Consider the following 18,889-nt stretch of genomic DNA (forward strand, 5'->3'; position numbering starts at 1 on the left):
ATCTGAAGACTGCTACTAACTTTGGGAAAATTGATAGAGCTGGAAAACAGTACTAGTTAAACATAGAAAATGAATCAATATTGCATGTTTTGCACAGTTGTATTAACTCATTAAAAGAAACGTCCTTACAGCTTGTTGCCATAAAACATGGGATGAAAAGGAGAAGAGTAGAGAGCATTGGTTAGTATCTATTTTTCCATGTAATTTGTCTGTGATTCCATGGTGACACAAATATTGCAGTGTGTATTTTTCAATGCGAAGTACAAAAGGAGAAAACGTAAGTCTTAATTAGCAAAACAAAGCAATGTTTTATTATCCGCTTCTTTTTCATGTGGACAATGAATGCAAAAGAACACAGAAACAAGGAGAAGAGTTTAGAAGGAAATCCCAATTGGATATTGAACATAATACTTAATTTTATCCTTTCCATAAAAAGCTGGGAAGTGGAGGTGCCCCTAAAGTTTCAGTCACTTTCAGCATCTCTGAAAGATTAAGAAAATGAATGATGTGACCAGTTTACAGATGTATATTTTAAACATTCATTATAGATACAAAACTGAATACAGCACTAGCTTAAAACAACATAAACCTCACTGTTTTTAATGTTAGCAATAAAAAGGCAGAATTCTAATATAAAAAGAAAGACTGGAGGAAAGTATTTGTATTATTTTTTTTTCCTCAAAGGTGCAACCAACAACCAATGTATTCTTGCAACTGAGATTCCAGTTGTGCAAAGGACTGAGAGATGTATTCGCCTACTTAAGGAGAAGTACAAATTTCACAAACTTTAAAGGAAACCACACATGCATGAACAGTAGACAGTACCTCTTAAAGAGATGATACTTAGAAGAAAGTAATGGTATACCTTAAATGAATACTGGGAGAGGTGCAACACACGTTTTCTACTTTCAGAGCTTTAAAAGAAAGGGTTTGGGGGTTTTTTTCCTCCAAAGATTACTTCCAAAACAACCTTGCTTTTAATTTTGTTTATTTTTAGGAAATGGCAAAGTATTTATTCTTGAACAAGCGCTGTAAGATAGCTACGTGATTTTTTTTTTTTTTTGAGAAGCCCTCAGGGTAGATGTTGTATTTGTACTGAACTCGAGACTTCTTAAACAGAGCCAGTGTTATAACCCAGGGAATACATTTGCAATACTCTGTTTCAGGAACAAAGGTGCACTTACGAGGACCCAGCTGCATAACCAAGGACTAAAGATGTAAGACTGTCCATCCTTGCTAACGTGAACAAACTCTACCTTTAAATGGGATCATGCATAAGAATAACGCCTTTCACGCTGAAGCCCAAACTAGTTAATAATAATTCATGTGAGGAAAGTTAGGATGAGACAATTCAATGCCTTTACCTCCAAAATTACATCTAATAGTAACTATACCCTTAAGAGCCAATTAACAAAATTTAGAGAATATGCTGTTACAAAATATATTTTGACATATTTCCTAAGAAGCAATTCAAACAGTCATTTATGCAGAGTTATTTACAAGGGACTCAAAGTGGAGTATCAGTTTTAAGCAAACCAGTATATTGGTTTGAATTTGATAAAATATTGGCAAATACAAGTTTATGATAACAAGGAAATTTGGGGTTTAGTAAACTTAAGAATGTTCTACACAATCATTAGATGAATCTAAGTTATATAAAAAGCTGTCAGAACGGGCTAATCTGAATCATTTAATGCATTTCATTGTACTCAGAAGTCCAGCTCAACAAGTCAGTGGTACATACACACTGTGCAACAAGTTACCACTTAAATCTTTCAGGTACTACAAAAGCACAGATTAACCTAGTCTGACTGAACCTAATCTATACTAACAGATGGTTTGTTCTTACTTCAATACTATCTTTTTAGTAAGCACATACACAAATGTGCTAAAACAAAAGGCAGCAATTACAAATATTTACTAGAATGACCAGAACTGGTATTTGAGCATAAACCGCCCTGCCATTCGTTTTTGAAGCCGTATCTTCACTAATTTGTCTTCTGGTTTTAGTAGTCTTCTATTCTATTAACTCGGAGGGTTACAGATCATCTGGAAGTTTCACACTGGTATAGGAAAGGAATGTCTGTTCGATGCAGTCTGGAGATAAAGAAAGAGTTGTACTTCAGTTCATCGCGGTGACTCACTAGAAGCAGCGTCGCTAACTGGCCTTAAACCTAGGAGCAGCAAAGAGGCAGCCTCTCCCCCCGCCCCCGCCATGTCAGGATCGGAGTAAAAAAAGCGAAAATTTAACAGTTGTTTTGCTATTATTTCAAAAGAACAGCTGAGAATATTTTGTAACTGCAGAGGTAATATTTGTTATTTATTAAAACTAATAGTCACTGAAGAGGAAGTTCCCTATCTATGCAAGAACAAGGACATTTAGATGTGATGGCAATTAATTTGAACTTCTTGTTTCAATACTTAAGATGCTCCAAAAAAAAAAAAATATTTACTTGTCCAGCTCTCTAAACACTCCACAGACCTTATCAGCCCATACATCTCAGTGATGCCTACAGATAAAGGAAAAATTCAAAGCCACTGAACTCAGCTAGGACAAACCATTAACTTCAGTTAACGCTGAACTGAAGAGTGTTTTGTTCCAAAGCAAAATTTTAACTGCACAAGAGCAAAAAATTCCAGACCACATCATCCTACATTCTCATTATTCTCTTCAAGCTACAGTTTTCAAATATCAAGTAGTCATAAAAATTATTTTTGAAATAATATCTTTAAACTTTATTGTACTGAAAGCTAACAGGTATTTTCAGTTTTGCCTCTATGAATTTTGGTATTCTAAAGATGTTACCACATCACTAAGAAAAGGAGTGATACATAACTACTGCATAAAGGAAATGCTGCCATGTAGATGCCAATTTAGGTTGGTTGCTAAAAGGCAATATATGCCTTAGTTATTTAACTTACTGCATAATTTTGACAAAATGGCACATTAAAAAGAAATAGTATGTTAGTTAACAGATTTCTTCCATGTTCAAGTACTACATAGTACAGCACAGATATTTATCGTTAGCTGTTTTAAAATGTATATCACTGTCTTATACAAAAGGAACTGGTTTTTCTAGGGAAATGCTCTCAGTTTTTTTCAGGCTTCAGTAACTGGCTGGTTACTTCATATTGATCTTGCGACCGATCTTGGAGAAAATTTAGGTAAACCTGCTTTATTACAGCAAGCTTAGCCTCTCAGCTAGGTCAGAATGCAGTATTTATGCATTTTAAGTAAACCGCAGAGTAATGAAAATGCTACAGTATTTATTTATAGGCTTAAATTTATCTCATCATGCAGTTTAAGTAAAAAAAGTTGAACACAGAGCCCCCTGGTTTAAGTTACATAGTGAAGTCCAATAGATCCACCTAACGGATAAAAAGGATAAAATAAAAAGTATAAACAGAAAAAAAAAATTGGATATGGGCCAGACTGATTAGTCAGCTACCTGAAGAATATATAAAGCACATTGTTGCATACACAATAATCATACTGGTACATGACTGCCTTAATCCAGTCATGTAAAGAGAGACAATACTCATCTATTGTTTGCATGTTCAGACCCATGTCAATCAGATTTAATATGCAGGCAGATTAGTGCTTCCTAACTTGCTGACAACAGGTTGACTACTAAAGCCAGTTTTCCAACACAAAGGAGAGTATCCTGACAGGCAGCAGATACTGTTTCTTGCTTAGGAAAAACAACAGGTTCCTCTTCGTTTTTGTTACTGAACATTAGCTCCAGGGAGGACTGGAGGCAGCAAGGATGTATTATTTGCTTTAGCATTTCGTGACTTCAAGAGACTTCAGATATTTCCAAGTCCATGTAGAATATATACAACATTCATGACAGATGTTAAAAACCATGTGATTTCTGTATAAGCATTTCATTATTCTTAGTCTTCCGGGGAGAGATAATCTTATCACTAAAAATCGCTTACCTTCAGTACAAGAAAAAAAATCTTGTTCTGTGAGCAGCTGCCATGCTTTCAGACATATTTCTGACTTTAAGATAATTAACAAAGCCTCGAAAGAACAGGAGGAGTCCTGAAAGTGTAGAAAATGCACAAAATGAAGTCTATTAACCTAAGTATATATACACCATATATTTCTTATTAAAAATAATTTCAAAAAAATCTAGATTACACTAAGTAAAGTGAGGCCTTTATGCATCATTCATAAATTCAATAGGCAAGTCTTCTGCTTTCATCTTGTGGTATTAGGATACAGCCTTATGGAAGACTCTTCAGAAATTTCACACTCATTCTGTGTTCAAGTATTATCTGCTAAAAAGACTGCACGAAATAACTTAAAAAGAAGAAAAAAAAATACATGCTGCACATTCTTTTCAAGTAGAATTCTTAAAATAAGTTACTAGTGTGTTAAAATACTACCCAAGCCACAAAACATACCTTTAGAAATGTATACAATAAATGTATTTCAAGTCAAAATATGGAAAAAAGAAAACAGAAACACCCTCACAGTATAGATTGCTCTAGCAACAAGCCAATAATAAATTATAGTAGATTACGGCTTGAGATTTAACCATCCAGGAAAATTCAGGAAAAGGAAGAACAACAGTTGATGCAAAGAAAATTACTGTATTATGATTACATTTTTTTCATCAACTCCACAGTTCAAATTATCTTTAAATATTTAAATTCAACTGCATTTGAAAGAATATTTCAGCTCTGATAAGAGGAACAACAGATACAGAACAGTCACACAGAAGTCATAGCTGCAGCAATGGAAATCACTACCATGATGTTGCCAACACCAATTTGTCCATTCAGAGATTCACTGGACATCTGAACAAACCAACCCAGGAAAACACATTGTTGCACAGCGGACACAGCTCTTTGGTCCATTTTCCTCCACTAAGTAAACGTCAACAGATTAATCCAACCATCGGTTGGATCAGGGAGAATCCAACACAGATAAAACAATCTGCCCAAAGAGTTGTGGGGGTCAAAATCTGAATCACGAGCCTAGAGAGCCATTCTCCTCATTCAATGAGTGCCCAGATACTCTGTATGTGGTATACGCTTATGTGTATATATACACATATACATTAAGATTCCAAAGGTTCAAATGGAAATCCAAACTGAAGCTTAACAAGTTTAGCAAAGGATTTCATCCTTCTCACCATCTTATATCCTAATAAGCAATCTCCACGGTTACATCAATAGTTTGCTATGTGACGCACTTTTTCTTCCTGCTCTCCAGGCTGTGACTGATTCTTTTCCCCCTATGCTCATTTCTTCTCTAAATGCTTTTTACTTGTACATTTTTATTTTATTTACTTTCTTTTTGCTTTTTTAAAATGAAAGCCTCATTAGGACACACACTAAAAACACGCAAACACAGAGAATGCTCTGCTAACCACTGGAACTTTGACCTATGCCAGATACATTTCTGTGATTAAGGTGAACTCTGCATGGAGAAGAAAGCACTAAGATCTGGATCAGAAGCCTACTACAGAAGCTGCTACCCAGACGTTACCAGAGATAGTCCCTCGTTCAACTGAAAAGCAGCTGCAACAGCAAAAGGCGGGCAGGGAGCTCTCAAGGTGCCTGAAAGCATACTTTCTGCATTACACATGTTGGAAAACCAGTCCAAGTTCAACCCATATTTTATATTTCTCTGTTTAGGGAAGGGGAAAAAAAAACCAACCAAAACCCACCAACAAGCCACTTTCCATTGTGTTCTTCAAAAAGAAACATTGGCTAACATTTAAATTTAAAAATTAGAATTGTCTCTCTCTTCAGCTTGTTCACTGTACATGACAGCTCCTTGGAAGCAGACCACTTCACTTTTCCATGCAGCGTGAGCTGATTTTTCCAGACGTTGGAAGAAGGGAAGGGAGCAGAAACAGATAGGTGAACACCAGAAGAGAGAAGAAGATGGCAATAGGTGGGCTCAAGTATGTCAAAGGGCCACACAAAAGAAAGACTCCAACTCTGTTCATTCACTTCTGAAGAGACACAGGACATGCTACTTTGCGTGCTCTAATGGGAAAGTTATCCGAAACAATGAAATACACATCTGGTTGGCAGAGCTCCCATGACTTGATAATACTCCTCCATGTCCTGCTAAGTAGCTCTGTTGGGTTAAATCTTTCTATCGTGTTCTAGCAATCTCTGTTTATCCGCTTTATCAGTTTAAAACCACTGTTGGCATATTTCATGCAATACATTCATAAGACAAGGGAACGCTGACTGCTAGATGCATACTGCCTGCCTCAGCGCCTTTTATTCCAAGGCATATTATAAACTTTTAGTTAAAGGAAAAGCAAAAAAAAACCCAACCCAACCTTCAAACAGTTAAGGCTGACGAAAAGGTCCTCCTAAATCTAAGTGAGGTAACTTCTGAACAACTGCTGCAAAAGGCTAGGAAAAAGAGGAGCTACAAATGCACAGCTTTTTCCATAAACACGGTCAGGGAAAATGTTAGGGGAAGAACACACTATTTTCATGCAAGTGAAAACAGCATTAAACCCCAATTTCAGGCACCATAAGGGTTTAAGTAAAGGTTTATCTGGGGGTGTTCGTATCTGTAAAGAGTCTTTTGACTTGCCACTTAAGTGCAATCACCTCAAACAGAATATGACAGCGTTCAAGGTACTGGTGCTGCGATGCCTTGAACATCTGCAGTTTCTATATATCTCAAGCAACCAAGCGGACAGCAGCAGAGCAAGCTGAGCAAGTCAGATGAATGCTCTCAAACTTTACTAAAAGGGAGATAGAGAAAGGATTAGGTAACATCGTTTAAGATTTCTGGCATTTCTTGTGAGATAAATAGCAAGCCACAAACAGTCTGGATCTCGGGTTTAGTTTATTTTTTTCCTTTTTTAATTCACTCAACATTGCATTCTAACGTTTGCAGTTAGCCATTTGAGTCAACTGTCTCAAAGGGAAGAGTGCCACCTACTGAATCAGCAACAGTTTACTACGCTTCCAGAGCTAGAAAATAAAATGGATAGTGGCATTCACTTCTGTGAAAGAAAATCATTCCAGATTCCATATTCAAATTACAAAATCCACAGTAGGAGAAAAGGTATAGTCGTTGAGGTTTGGTATATCCTAATTAAAAACAGACAGAAGAGCAGAATTTGATGTGTATAAGACTTTGAACGTGGGCAGACAGACCTCTTAAGAGAAAGCTGACATCATGAGAGCACTGTGATCAGAAAGCATGAAGCCATTCTCTTGTCTGACTGAGAAACTACTGATGCAGTATGCATTTCAAAGGACTAGAAAAGGACATTTTGGGACCTGTGTACAAGACAGCTGACTCCACCTTGCTAGGATCAGTCACTTCTTAAAATTTAATACTTGCATACAGGTTTATACATGAAAGTACTCACTATCACTCACTTTTCAGTATCTTCTCTACATAAAGCCGAGGTTTCATTACACAGTCCTGCACACCTAGATCAGTAGAAGCAGCTTAAAAAGCACGAGTTACAAGTCTCAGGTATGTACACAATTACATCCACAGAACAAAATTTTTTGAGCTGAAGGTTATTTGAATAGTCCGCAGCTCACACAATAACACCAATTAACCAATAACTTCATGAATACTATGGAAATTAAAACAATGCACAAAACTATCAGCAGCTAAAGAAAAACACAGAGCTAAACATGTTGCAGAACTCGTACTTACAATGACATGATTCACCTTTAAGTACTTCCACATCAAAACAGAAATGTTTCCAATTGCCACTTACCAAGTACAAGAAATATCCACCACAGCCAGTACTGTCCATTGAAATATCCAGTAAAGTAATCTGAAAACTGAAATTTATACAGAGGGCTTAGCTGCAGAAGACAGATGACCAAGACATAATTAATGCACTATGCAAATACAGAAAGCAGAGAGGATAAAGCAAATTTAAATAAAAGTAATATACTCAACTAAAATACAAAAACTGGTATTTGTGCAGCAGTTTAATATACAAATAACACTTCCAGTTTCAGTTGGCCTGTGGCAAAATTATTTAAAACCTCTAAAAGAAACATATGTGTGTGTGTAAAAAACCAAAACCTGTATTACTTGCCAGAACCATCTGACATTTTCTATTATAATGAATCACCACTTGTCGATTTTCCTTTTTCCCCCCAATGCCTGCTATCCCAAACACATTATAGCAGCCTGCTGCTTTAGATATTAACACCAAAAGCCACATTAGTTTAATCTTATCAGACAGGGATGTTCTGCTGACCCCTCAAAAGAAGAGCTTTTGACCTTCTGTATACCCCCTACTGTTAATCGCTGCCAAGAATACCAGCCCCATAAAGACCCCCAACTCATTAAAGTCTTTTCATTTTCAAACCAGCATTCAGTTCCCAGCAGTGAGCTGAACGCAACTAAATGAACCTTGAAGTGGCATTTCAACTGTTCCTGTTAGTGACCATGGTAGACAGTTTTGTCCTCCCTGTGATGTGGGAGGCAGCTGGAGGGCCGGGTGCGATGGTATTGGAGACAGGTATCTGTGCCTTTACCAGACTCCAGACTGCATGCCTCACTGATGAAAAGGCTAATCAAAACGTCTCCAAAGCTCACATAGGAAGTAGGAAAGGGGTGATGTGTGAAAAGTTGCCAGAAGGAATAAAATAACTTATGTAGTAGCTCTGCACACTATTCATACACTTCCCATCCTACTGTCAGACACTATGTTCACTGCGCTGTGCCGCAGTGCTTCCCCACCTGCCGTTTCTAGGACATTTCAGTGGTATCAACCAAGAAATCAAGTAATTCAGGCACGTAATTCTGTTTGCTCTTTAAAAAAAAAAGAAAAAAGAAAAAAAAGAGGAAAAAAGTAAAAAAAAAAGAAAAAAGAAGAGAAGATACTGGGCAACATACACAACCAGATAAAAAAAAATTTAAAAATCCAAGTCATTTAAAGAACTATAGGTATAGTTTTTGGTTTTTTCTTCAAGTAACTGTGCACTGAGAGCCACATATTTTCTCCAGAATAAAGCCAGAATATGTGAATTCTTTAAAGGTTTAATTTCTACGCACAATCCAAGAAAAAATATCAAGAAACAGAATTGCTAAGTTGAACTAAATCATTGGTACTTACATTATCCATATATAAATACTAGCATTTCTATGATTTGGCAGAGTAAGCATTTCATATTTTGACACTTCATTAAAATATCAAACGAATAATTCCGTTTCCAGGAAGCTGACAATGTTATTAATCCCAACTCACTTGATAGCATTTTCAACATATATACAGCAATAAACTTTTTTTAGAGTTACAGTTTCATTTAATTGGAAAGAAGATTTACTAAAACCAGCAATCAAACACTGGCCTACGTGTATCATTTTCTTTAGGCAGACGCAGCCGTGGCTGCAGAATTTCCCCAATGGCAAAAACCGCGCTTTTGTTGTTCTCCCCTGCAAAAACTGACACAGAGAGCGCGTATGTGAACTCGGACTGTTTCGACACTATAAAGTTTTGTGCTACTGACCCCGAGTGAGAAAAGACAGCACAAGCCTTCGGAGGAGCCTGAAACAAAAGAACAGTTTTGTGCACGCGTGCTTGTGTGTCACCATTAAAACAAAATTGTCAAATACGCCTTATGTATGAGCTTTCTGCTACTGTCTCGGGAAAGGGAGACAACACAGGAAGATGAGAGTCTTCACTATGAAAAAAACCCACCCCCTGAGGTCCTGGAATTGGTCAGCTCTAATATTTTACAGTTGGTAACAGATTATATAAAAGAATTTAGTCTAGAACACAGGGATTCTTCAAGGAAGTTTAGCATATATTAATTTTGTGTTTGCTGTGAACACATTTTCAAGCAGACAGGAATACTAAAACTGACACAATGAGCAAATTCTGTCCTCTGTTTGGTATGCCTCAAGGGAAGCTGAAAATATCCCCAATGAATGCATAGTTGAAAAAAATCACGTTTCCTCCACTCGCTTAAGAAAAATTCCATCCCAAACCCAGAATTCCAACTGAATACACCAGAATCACATCTGGTTCAGCAGCATTCCCCTGGGCTGGGGAAGCAACAATCCCAAAACAAAAATCACTCTCAGCTCTAAGAAGGACGCAGGACATGTCCAGGAAGGACCACGCAACCTCTTCTCTCTGCAATCCTTGTATTAACTTGATTTGGTCTTAGCACGATACATTACCAGCATACACACAGGGAAAAAAAAAAATTCAGAGTTGGCAGGGCATAAGATGATTAAGTTATCAGAGATCTCTTTCTTCATTAGACGAGATTTTAAATGTTGCTTCTCACAGGCATGTGGCATTCAAGCTCAGAAAGAATCATTATGTTTCATCTAGCATCCACTCAGTCAGCTAAGTAACTTCCATTTGGCTAACATACCTTTTTGAAAAATATCTAGTCTTGCAATTAAAATATCAAGAAATTGAGCATCTAAGATGGTAAAAATGTGACTAACTTCATATTCAATTTTGACTTGATTCTGTATGTATCTTGCAAGGAATAAAAGAATCAGATACAAGCAAGAAATGTTTTCTTATTTCCCCCCTGCCCCGACTAGGCTGAGCCATTTATAAATCTTTCATATAAGGACACCGTAATACCAGCGACATTTTTGGTACTTGCTCCATTTCTTCTGTATGCTTTTAAATATTTGTTCAAAGAATGAGTCACTCTGCATTTATTTTAGTGGAAGGATGAATGTAAAATGTTATGTCATATAAAAATAGATTAAGCTTCAACATTAGTAAGCACATATGAATATATAGCAAGTAAATTCTCTACGAAAGTGGAAGTCAGAGAAAATTCTAGGCACTCTGTTAAGCACTGGAATTTAATAAACTGATTTTTAATTCCATTTTATAGACCCTTGAATAAATTGTTATGGTTTGGTTCTACAAACAGATTCTGTAGAGCGTGAATCAAGAAACATACCCGCACAATGAGAATCCATTTGATCAGGGACAGACCAAATCCACAGATTGCACCATACCTTCCAGCTATGGTATTTGTTATACAGAAGGATAAACAAAATCCAATCCAGTTGAAAATAAACGCCACTATAAAATAAAAGAAACAGTAGCTTCTGTTAATCTGTATAGCTAAGCAGACAGACTTAACATTAATTTAACTTTTAAACTAATAAGGACATGCTTACACAGTCAGTAGTTCCCTTCCGGTAATTCAGGCTTTCCGAGATTGATTTTCAACTAGACATTCCCCATTGTATAGTCACTTAATAACAAAGCAAATGGTAAACAGGCTGGAACCTACTACTTTATACAAGAGAAAACTCCAACATAAAAGTAAGTATTACATTGCTACAGAAATCTAACCAGATGACACTAGACATGAAGGGTCAATGCAAACAAAGGACTATAACATAAAAGACTTGGATTAAAACAAAGGAAAAAAAGCCCTTGCTATGCTTTTATAACTAAAAATATAGTTATATGCACACATACGTGCATGTATCAAGGCTGCATAGTCAGCTTTATCCAGTTTGGATCAAACAGAATAAAAGTATCTGCTCTTGCTCTGTAAACATAGTATAGAAATGAGGGTAAGCCTAGAAGCTGATGTTTCAGTGGTTACTGTCTCCTCTTTTAGACCTATATTCAAGCACAAGATATAAGAAGCCTTGGAAGTTTCACATAGAAGCTTAAGAAATCAAGAAACAAAAAGGACATTGAGCATAACTTCCACTGTTACTGCAATTATCGCTACTACACAACTCCCAGTAGTTTTACAATGTAAAGTTTCACATCTGCATATGTATTTGGCAAATCAACAACATCATCTGTATCGACTCCCGTTTGCGTGCATGAGGTCACGGTGTGGGAATTCCCGGCTAGGTGACGTCCCACCTTCGGGAGTAAGGGAGGGCACCTAACGAGAAAACCACCACACAGAAAAGCTGGGGGAGCTGGTGGAAGACGACAATTCAGGGGTTCTGGAGAGGATGAGAAGGTGGAAAACTGAAAACATCTGGGAAGACCACGATAAGCACAAAAACCCCTGATGAGGCCAGCAGGAATGGAAGGGTGCAGAGGGGAAACAAAACCCCTGCACACAAATCCTTAATGCTTTAAATCCCCAAACATAGGGAAAAGACAAAACCCACATAAAATTCAGACATTAAATCACCACGGGGGAAAAGGATGTCTGCCTTTTCAGTAAAAGTTTGAACACTTAGAGCAAAACACTAGGAACACAAAACTGGTCAATAGTTTTCTTAAGTAAAAATCAGTTTGGGAGGATTATCTATAAAACAGCACTTTTTTTTTTTAATTTAAAACCTTGTTACAACTCCTCCAGCAATCCACATGAAAATGCAATGATTTACCCACAAATGAAAAATCAGTCTGCAAAACTGCAGTGGGATTCCATGAACTGTAAAGAATCTGAAGTTCCAAGAGAATTTTTGGAAGACTTTAGATCAACACAGTCGTTTTGTACAAGGAAGAAAACATAAGAACGTCATTGTGACCCTAACACGAAAAACATTTACATTTGAGGAAGCTGGGATACACTGTTTTGAAAACAGGATTTCCCTATTTTAAGCAAGCTCTCCAAATCCACCACACTTTTAGAGAGTAATAGATTTCAGAAACTAGTTCTTCAATGCGTCTCTGTTCCTGTCTCAGTGTAACGGCTTGCTGCTCTCTTCCTTTCTCCCCACTACTCAAGCTACAAAGAGTGACTTCAATTGTGGCTCCGAAGACAGGCATGCAAAAAATGGACAGAAGGTTGACATGTTTCTAATGGACTATGCAGACTAGAGGAACTCCTAGAATACTTACAATTTTAATAAGTATATATTAAAAAATGAGGATTTTTATAACACCTGAACTAATTTGTGCATGAATTATAAAGCTTAGATATTTCCCAATCATAAACACTGGGGGGGGGGGGGGGGGGGGGGGGGGAGGCGGGATCAGTTCTTATAATCAAAGCTGAACACAGTGACAATTTTACCCTCCTTTCAATTTGGTCTAAAGGAATATTCAAAATAGAATCCACAGTCACTGGATGAGTATTAGGTAGATATTTAACACTAAATTGTTTGCCCAGCTCCTCAAAGCAAAGACATCAGCACGTTCCAATGTTGTTCAAAACAGCTTTTTTCCCTTTAAGTGTGATGTTCCATCAATTCACATACATAAGCAGACAACCCAAGTGGGAAAGAAAAGGCATGAACTATACAAAAGTTGTAAACCATGCAAGTTCACATGCCCTCAATAAAACCCGACTACACACAGAAGAAAAATCTCACTATTTAAGTTGCGATCCGTAATCATCCACTAGAAAAATTCTACAGTGAGGACCTAATCAGAACTCCCCGCCTTCAGCAGTATGAGGAACGTATTACTTCCACTTCTGTAAAACTTAGGCAACATAGTAGGGAGATTATCCCAATATTGCCTTCCTGTTGCACCATTTTAACAAACTTAAGACAGGCAACGATAACGTCTACGTGCTTTCAGTCTTTCCCATTGCTTCTCCCTCACCTCCTCTGTGTCCTATTGCTACTCCAAGAACCAGCTTCACTGTCTCATTCTGGCTGCAAAATCAGATTTTTTCCTTTCAGAAATGCATCTCCAGCTTCTGAGTGGATTGCAACAAATAAAGATTTTTCTCTATCTTCCAATTATTTTTCTTCTCATCAAGATTAGCCTCATCCACCTGTGTCTTTTTCCATGATTATTTCCATGTATATCTTCTGCTAGTCATGCAAGCTGTCTGAGCTGTGCGGCCTACGCTGCACCCGCTCAAGAGTCACTGATGTTATTTTCTGTATAGTTCCTGCCTCACCTAATTATTGCAATAAAAGCTACCCATAATTTTCATCCTTATATTGCCATAGAGAAGCCACGGCACAAGTTTATTCTCCAAGCTGAGAGAAAAAAAAATACAATGGTGAGGGGACAGACATCATCCTTCATACTACTTCAGCTTCCCATGACGTTCTCATGTGTTCCTGATCTGACACTATTACCCCTTATCATCAAGAAGACAGACATTCCCAAAAACGAGACAGAAAGTCTAACAAGCTGCTACAACTACAACATGGTTTTAGGAAAAAAAGCGTTCTTAATTTCAGTTTGCCATCTCTTCACAGAGCCAGGCTCTGTGTTCACCTTCCAGCCTCCCACTGCAAGACTAACCACTCTGCAGCAAGAATTGTTTCCTATCCCAGAGATCACTAGAGTTTGGATTCATACTGGAGCCCAACTTTCAATTATGGTTTCCTTTCTTTTAATAAATTTCAGACATTTAGATGAAACTCCCACTGACTGCGCTGGCATCAAGATTTCAGTCTCTTTCTTTGCTACTGTAACAACATATAGTCAGGTGGGACTGATAAAAGAAAGATTTTTGAATTTTATACATTCCTGAAATGCCAACAAGAGGAGAAAGTAACTCTATATTAATGTAATTCACATAAAAAGCATATAACTATTAGAGTTATTGCCTCATAACAAAACTCATAATGAAATACATGTAAGAAGTTGCTTTTTGGGGGGAAGAGGATTGGCCTGAAGGTCCTTTTTAATAAAAGGTCTTCTTGATATCCAGTGTAGCGCCCACAACAATTATGTTATACTTCTATTTCTTTTTATGGTTTATAGTAAGATAATCCCAGCCAAAATACCAAGCACAAGATGTTCTGAACGTTGTAAAAGTCTCAGAATCCGACATGCAAAATAAGGCTATCCATCAGCTATTTCCACACCCAAAGCCTTCTTCGGAGGGGCAGCAGTCAGCATAGTTGTTTTCATATGCAAAATTGAAGTTTGAAATCAAAGCCTTTTATAGGCAATTACAAAGAAGCTGGAGTAAAATAATTCAGCTTGGTTTTGAAAAACAAGCTTGTATCCGTTGTCATTCTTCATTCTCCAATAACTATAGGGGCAAGGCAAAGATGATGTACAAAGCTGTACTTTGTCATTAATAATTTATTAATCCATGCTTGCTTTTTGTCAGTGCTCATTAAGTTGCAGAGGAATATTGACACATCCTTTCATTCTACTCCCACAATTTAAAGTAAACACGGAAAACAGTTTTTCAAGTTATTAAGCAATCTTGGGCAAAGGTTCCGAGTTGTACATATTGCTATATCAGAAGATGCAACAATAATGACAAGCATACTAGAACAAATCTGCTTTTTCCTCAATTGTTCTTGCACTTCACTTGCTGATCTTTTTCACTTAGCTTTCCACAGCTACACATTAATCACTTGTGTTACATTTGTATTCAGTATTGTGAAAAAAAGCCAGCAAAACTGGTCTGAAGACCTATGTTGGCTTCAAATTTTAACCGTGGCTTAAGCCTGTGATAAGATTATAATGGTGACTCTATATACACACAAAAAGCAACCATGATCAGTTACATCCTTTACTCCATGATTTGTTTGTCCAATGACTCATTATTTTAATATACAGCAAACACCAAAAAGAGCTTAATGCTTCATACTTGCCCTAGGTTTACTAAGCATACTGCAATAAATAATACTTTCTAGATCTTCATGCCCCACTAGGAATTATTCTTGCCATTCCTGCATAGAATTTATTGCATTCTTGAACCTCCCTAGGCAATTTATTTCTACTGCTTCATAACCCTTGTTGGTAAATTTTAATCAATGCCCAACTAGAAGCCTCCTCATTCCAATTATTTTCCATTATATCCAAAGTGTATGGAGAAACGATGTAAGTGAAATTCTTTCTACGTTAAGAAGTTAGGCGATTGTGTATGAAGGCCAGACACGCTGCCCTGATAACTACAGAGAAATAAGCACTCCCAAAACAGTTCCTTTATCTCCTTCCAACATTTGCAATTTCAGTCAGATGACTTCCCCTCAGCTTGTCATGCATGACGAAGGGGAACCTGCATAGCATTTGCGATGTGGACATACAGAAGTCAGGTTTCCCAAAATCACGCAGAGGAATCCTCCCACCAGAAATTTAAACCACGCTTACCACTCCTCAGGAAGGATACAACGGGAGGCTGTGCTCACCCTGAGCCTGTGCTACAACTCTGCCTTCCAACTTGTGCCCGCTTGAAAACCCCAAGTAGATACACCTCAGCTTGTGTATGGTTTATTGACTGCAAGAAACCATCTAATAGCTTTGAAAACCGTATGAACATTAGCTTACAAAATTTTGGCATGGTTATTATCTGTTCCAGTATAGCATCTGCGACAACATGTACATTTACATTTCTCCACATCATGAGATTTTATTGGTGTGAGTTGTACAGAGTGTTTAAATTGACCAGATGTTGTTAAAAAAGAACAAATCAGATCTCTATGTGACAACTCAAGATTCAGCCGTATGACTGAACACTTCTCTCCATTTCTTCCTTCTTATTAGCCCATCTGTGAGGTTTTTTCCTCAGTTGTAGGGACATCCAACCTCCCTTCCACGGTCTCAAAGAATCCAGATGAGCCCCGCAATTCCATCTGGGGCCCACAGGTGAAAAGGCTGGCTGATATTTCTAAAGCAGTCCTTAACTATAAGGGAAAACCATATAAGCCTTTTATTACTGCCCAAAATTACTTCCTTCACGTAATGAACCAGGATGAGCCAATCGGGCATGATTCAAAAGACTTCCACTATGGGCAGGTTAAGCATGAAAACCAAACCCTTTTGGTCATGAAAGTTACTTGCTCTATCACCATTACACCTGTGTTCAAACTGGAAAGAAACAGCTCAGAAATTCCTCTTTCTTGTTGTGCATAAAAAAAAAAATCACTCTGATAAACTTGCTTATTAACTTCCTCTGGCATTCTGAAAAGTTTCTACTATGCTGTATAAAGCACAGCTGACTTAAATACATAACAGAAAAAAAATATTATGTTGTCTGATAGCAAAATTTACTGCATTTCACATTCATCTATTCATCATATATTCACCAATCTATTCATTTACCTCAAAATCAGAAACTGACAAACACCAGCCCTGACCATTAGAGAGCAGATTCTTTGCCCACCAACATAATCACAGATTTCAAGAGCAACACCAATTTCTTGAAACATATGATTTTACCTTGTATTAGAAATGAAATCAGTTGTTTTCAAAAATTTTCCACTAAGTTTCTGAAATCAAGTGCTAAAACAAAAAACCCACCTGCTCATGCAAAGGGCTTTTATTCTTTAGAGTATATTGTCTCATTCTATTTAGTTATGCTAAACAGAACAGTACTTTACAACTCAGATGGGAAACAGGTTTGTAACTTGCATGCACCAAGCTCCTACAACAAACAAAAACCCCAAATAAACACATCTGGCCGCTAGATGGCCTCAAGGCAGCAGTTGTTTGCAAGTTGGGCAGCTACCACTAGATGGTAGCTACATATCACTAGTTGATTGCAATATGCGGGTAAGCTCAGTAAAATGTTTATTTAATTATACTTCAGTTGAATAAAATTATATTTAAAGAGCTAACTTCACTGTTTTATGCTTAAAACAAAGGCAGCCTGTCCCCTGTCCTCCCCTTCCCCCCCCAAGATCTTTCTACCAGCACTGTACATAACAGTCACGGGAGGAGGAGGCAGAGCACAGCTGGAGCAAGCCATTTGTTCCATGCTCCTCTCACCAGAACACAGTTCCTGACACAGTTCTCCTGTATTTTGATTAAGTGAGGGAACTTATTCTAGGCTTTCTGTGATCTGCCACTTCTTCTTGCAGTGTTTAAACATAACCCACACTGAAAAAAAAAAAACCAAAAAGATAGCCATACTGTAAATTTCATTTTAATTCCTGCCCTCTTAAACTATATACATCAACTTTATGGACACTTTTACCTTCTTATTATAGGGACAGAAACACACCACCCGCTATTTAGAATCTACCCTTATTAAGTTAAGCTCATTTTTCATTTAGTTCTCCAATTTCCCTAAGAAAAACTACTGAAAATTAATATTACAGGTCTATAAATGTTATGAGCTTTTGTGACCTCCTCATACTATGAACACAAACAAGTAAACTTTACCAATTTCCATAGGTAACCAGTATCCATAACAGCCAAAGACCCCAACTAAACATACACTTGCATAAATATCTCGCAATGTGTAAGCACTCATTTTATGCATTTCATTCATGGGCAAGCGAAACTGGCAGTAACATACTCTGAGAATAATCAAGAAAAATTACGATCTACAGAGCATTTTTGTCAAATGTGTAAAAGCAGTGCTCTGTGCAGTCACACTCGGCTAGACAGCTATTTGAAGAGACAGTTGTCAGTTTATCCAAGTAAACGTCTGCGTTCTTGAAAGTGCACACAAGGTTCAAGGCATGGAGTTTTGGCCAACTGCGTGTGAGCATCATTGGAGGCTTTCTGGAGCCTTTGATTCCACTTCAGCTTCTGCATAGCAGGACTTTTACTACTACTGTGCTCCCAGCTGCAAGCTAACGAGTCTGCAGCTGTGATTTTAGGGACTTAAAAGATATTAGAGCCAACAATCCACTTGACCTCCAAGCGCAGTGCTAATGAAGGCCTGAACCAGGATTTAAAAGCAAGAACAAGTGCACCCAACACAGAACCTGAACAGGTCAAACACAAAAAGTAGTAGCACATAGGGAAGGGGAAAAAAGGGGGGGGGGGGGGGGAAGCCATACCCTCCCCTTTACCGCCAGGAATCAGGAATATATACCCTTTCCATGGTCCAACTACAGAAAGAGGTCAGACTACAAAACGCACTCTGCTTCCCTACATATGTATTTATATATTTGCTGCATGAGGTAGACACATATACTTTTATCCCAAGATGCAAACACCACACTGTCCTAATACATCGTACGCCAACATGAAAAAAACTTCTGTGAAAGTTCTGTAACCTGCAACTGTAACAGTTAAATAAAGAGACTGTGAAAGACATTAAAGAAAAAAGAATTAAGATGACATCTAGGTTGAAA

The 18,889-nt window shown here is 37.5% G+C and overlaps 1 protein-coding gene across 2 annotated transcripts in view; it reads right to left on the bottom strand.

Annotated features, from left to right (window-relative positions):
• Positions 1–284: 284 nt before the first annotated feature.
• NDFIP2 (Nedd4 family interacting protein 2) overlaps positions 285–18,889 on the bottom strand; it is a 46,355-nt gene continuing 27,750 nt past the window's right edge. For both annotated transcript variants that reach the window (XM_064440698.1, XM_064440699.1), the window contains 4 exons: positions 10,909–11,033; positions 7,731–7,797; positions 3,943–4,048; positions 285–2,097 (listed from right to left, as the gene is read on the bottom strand). In XM_064440698.1, the coding sequence (XP_064296768.1) occupies positions 3,945–4,048; positions 7,731–7,797; positions 10,909–11,033 (296 nt within the window). In that variant the 3' untranslated portion in view covers positions 285–2,097; positions 3,943–3,944. The remainder of the gene's footprint in view (positions 2,098–3,942; positions 4,049–7,730; positions 7,798–10,908; positions 11,034–18,889) is intronic.

Source organism: Phalacrocorax carbo, chromosome 1, assembly GCF_963921805.1.
Source record: "Phalacrocorax carbo chromosome 1, bPhaCar2.1, whole genome shotgun sequence".
Taxonomy (NCBI): Eukaryota; Metazoa; Chordata; class Aves; order Suliformes; family Phalacrocoracidae; genus Phalacrocorax; species Phalacrocorax carbo.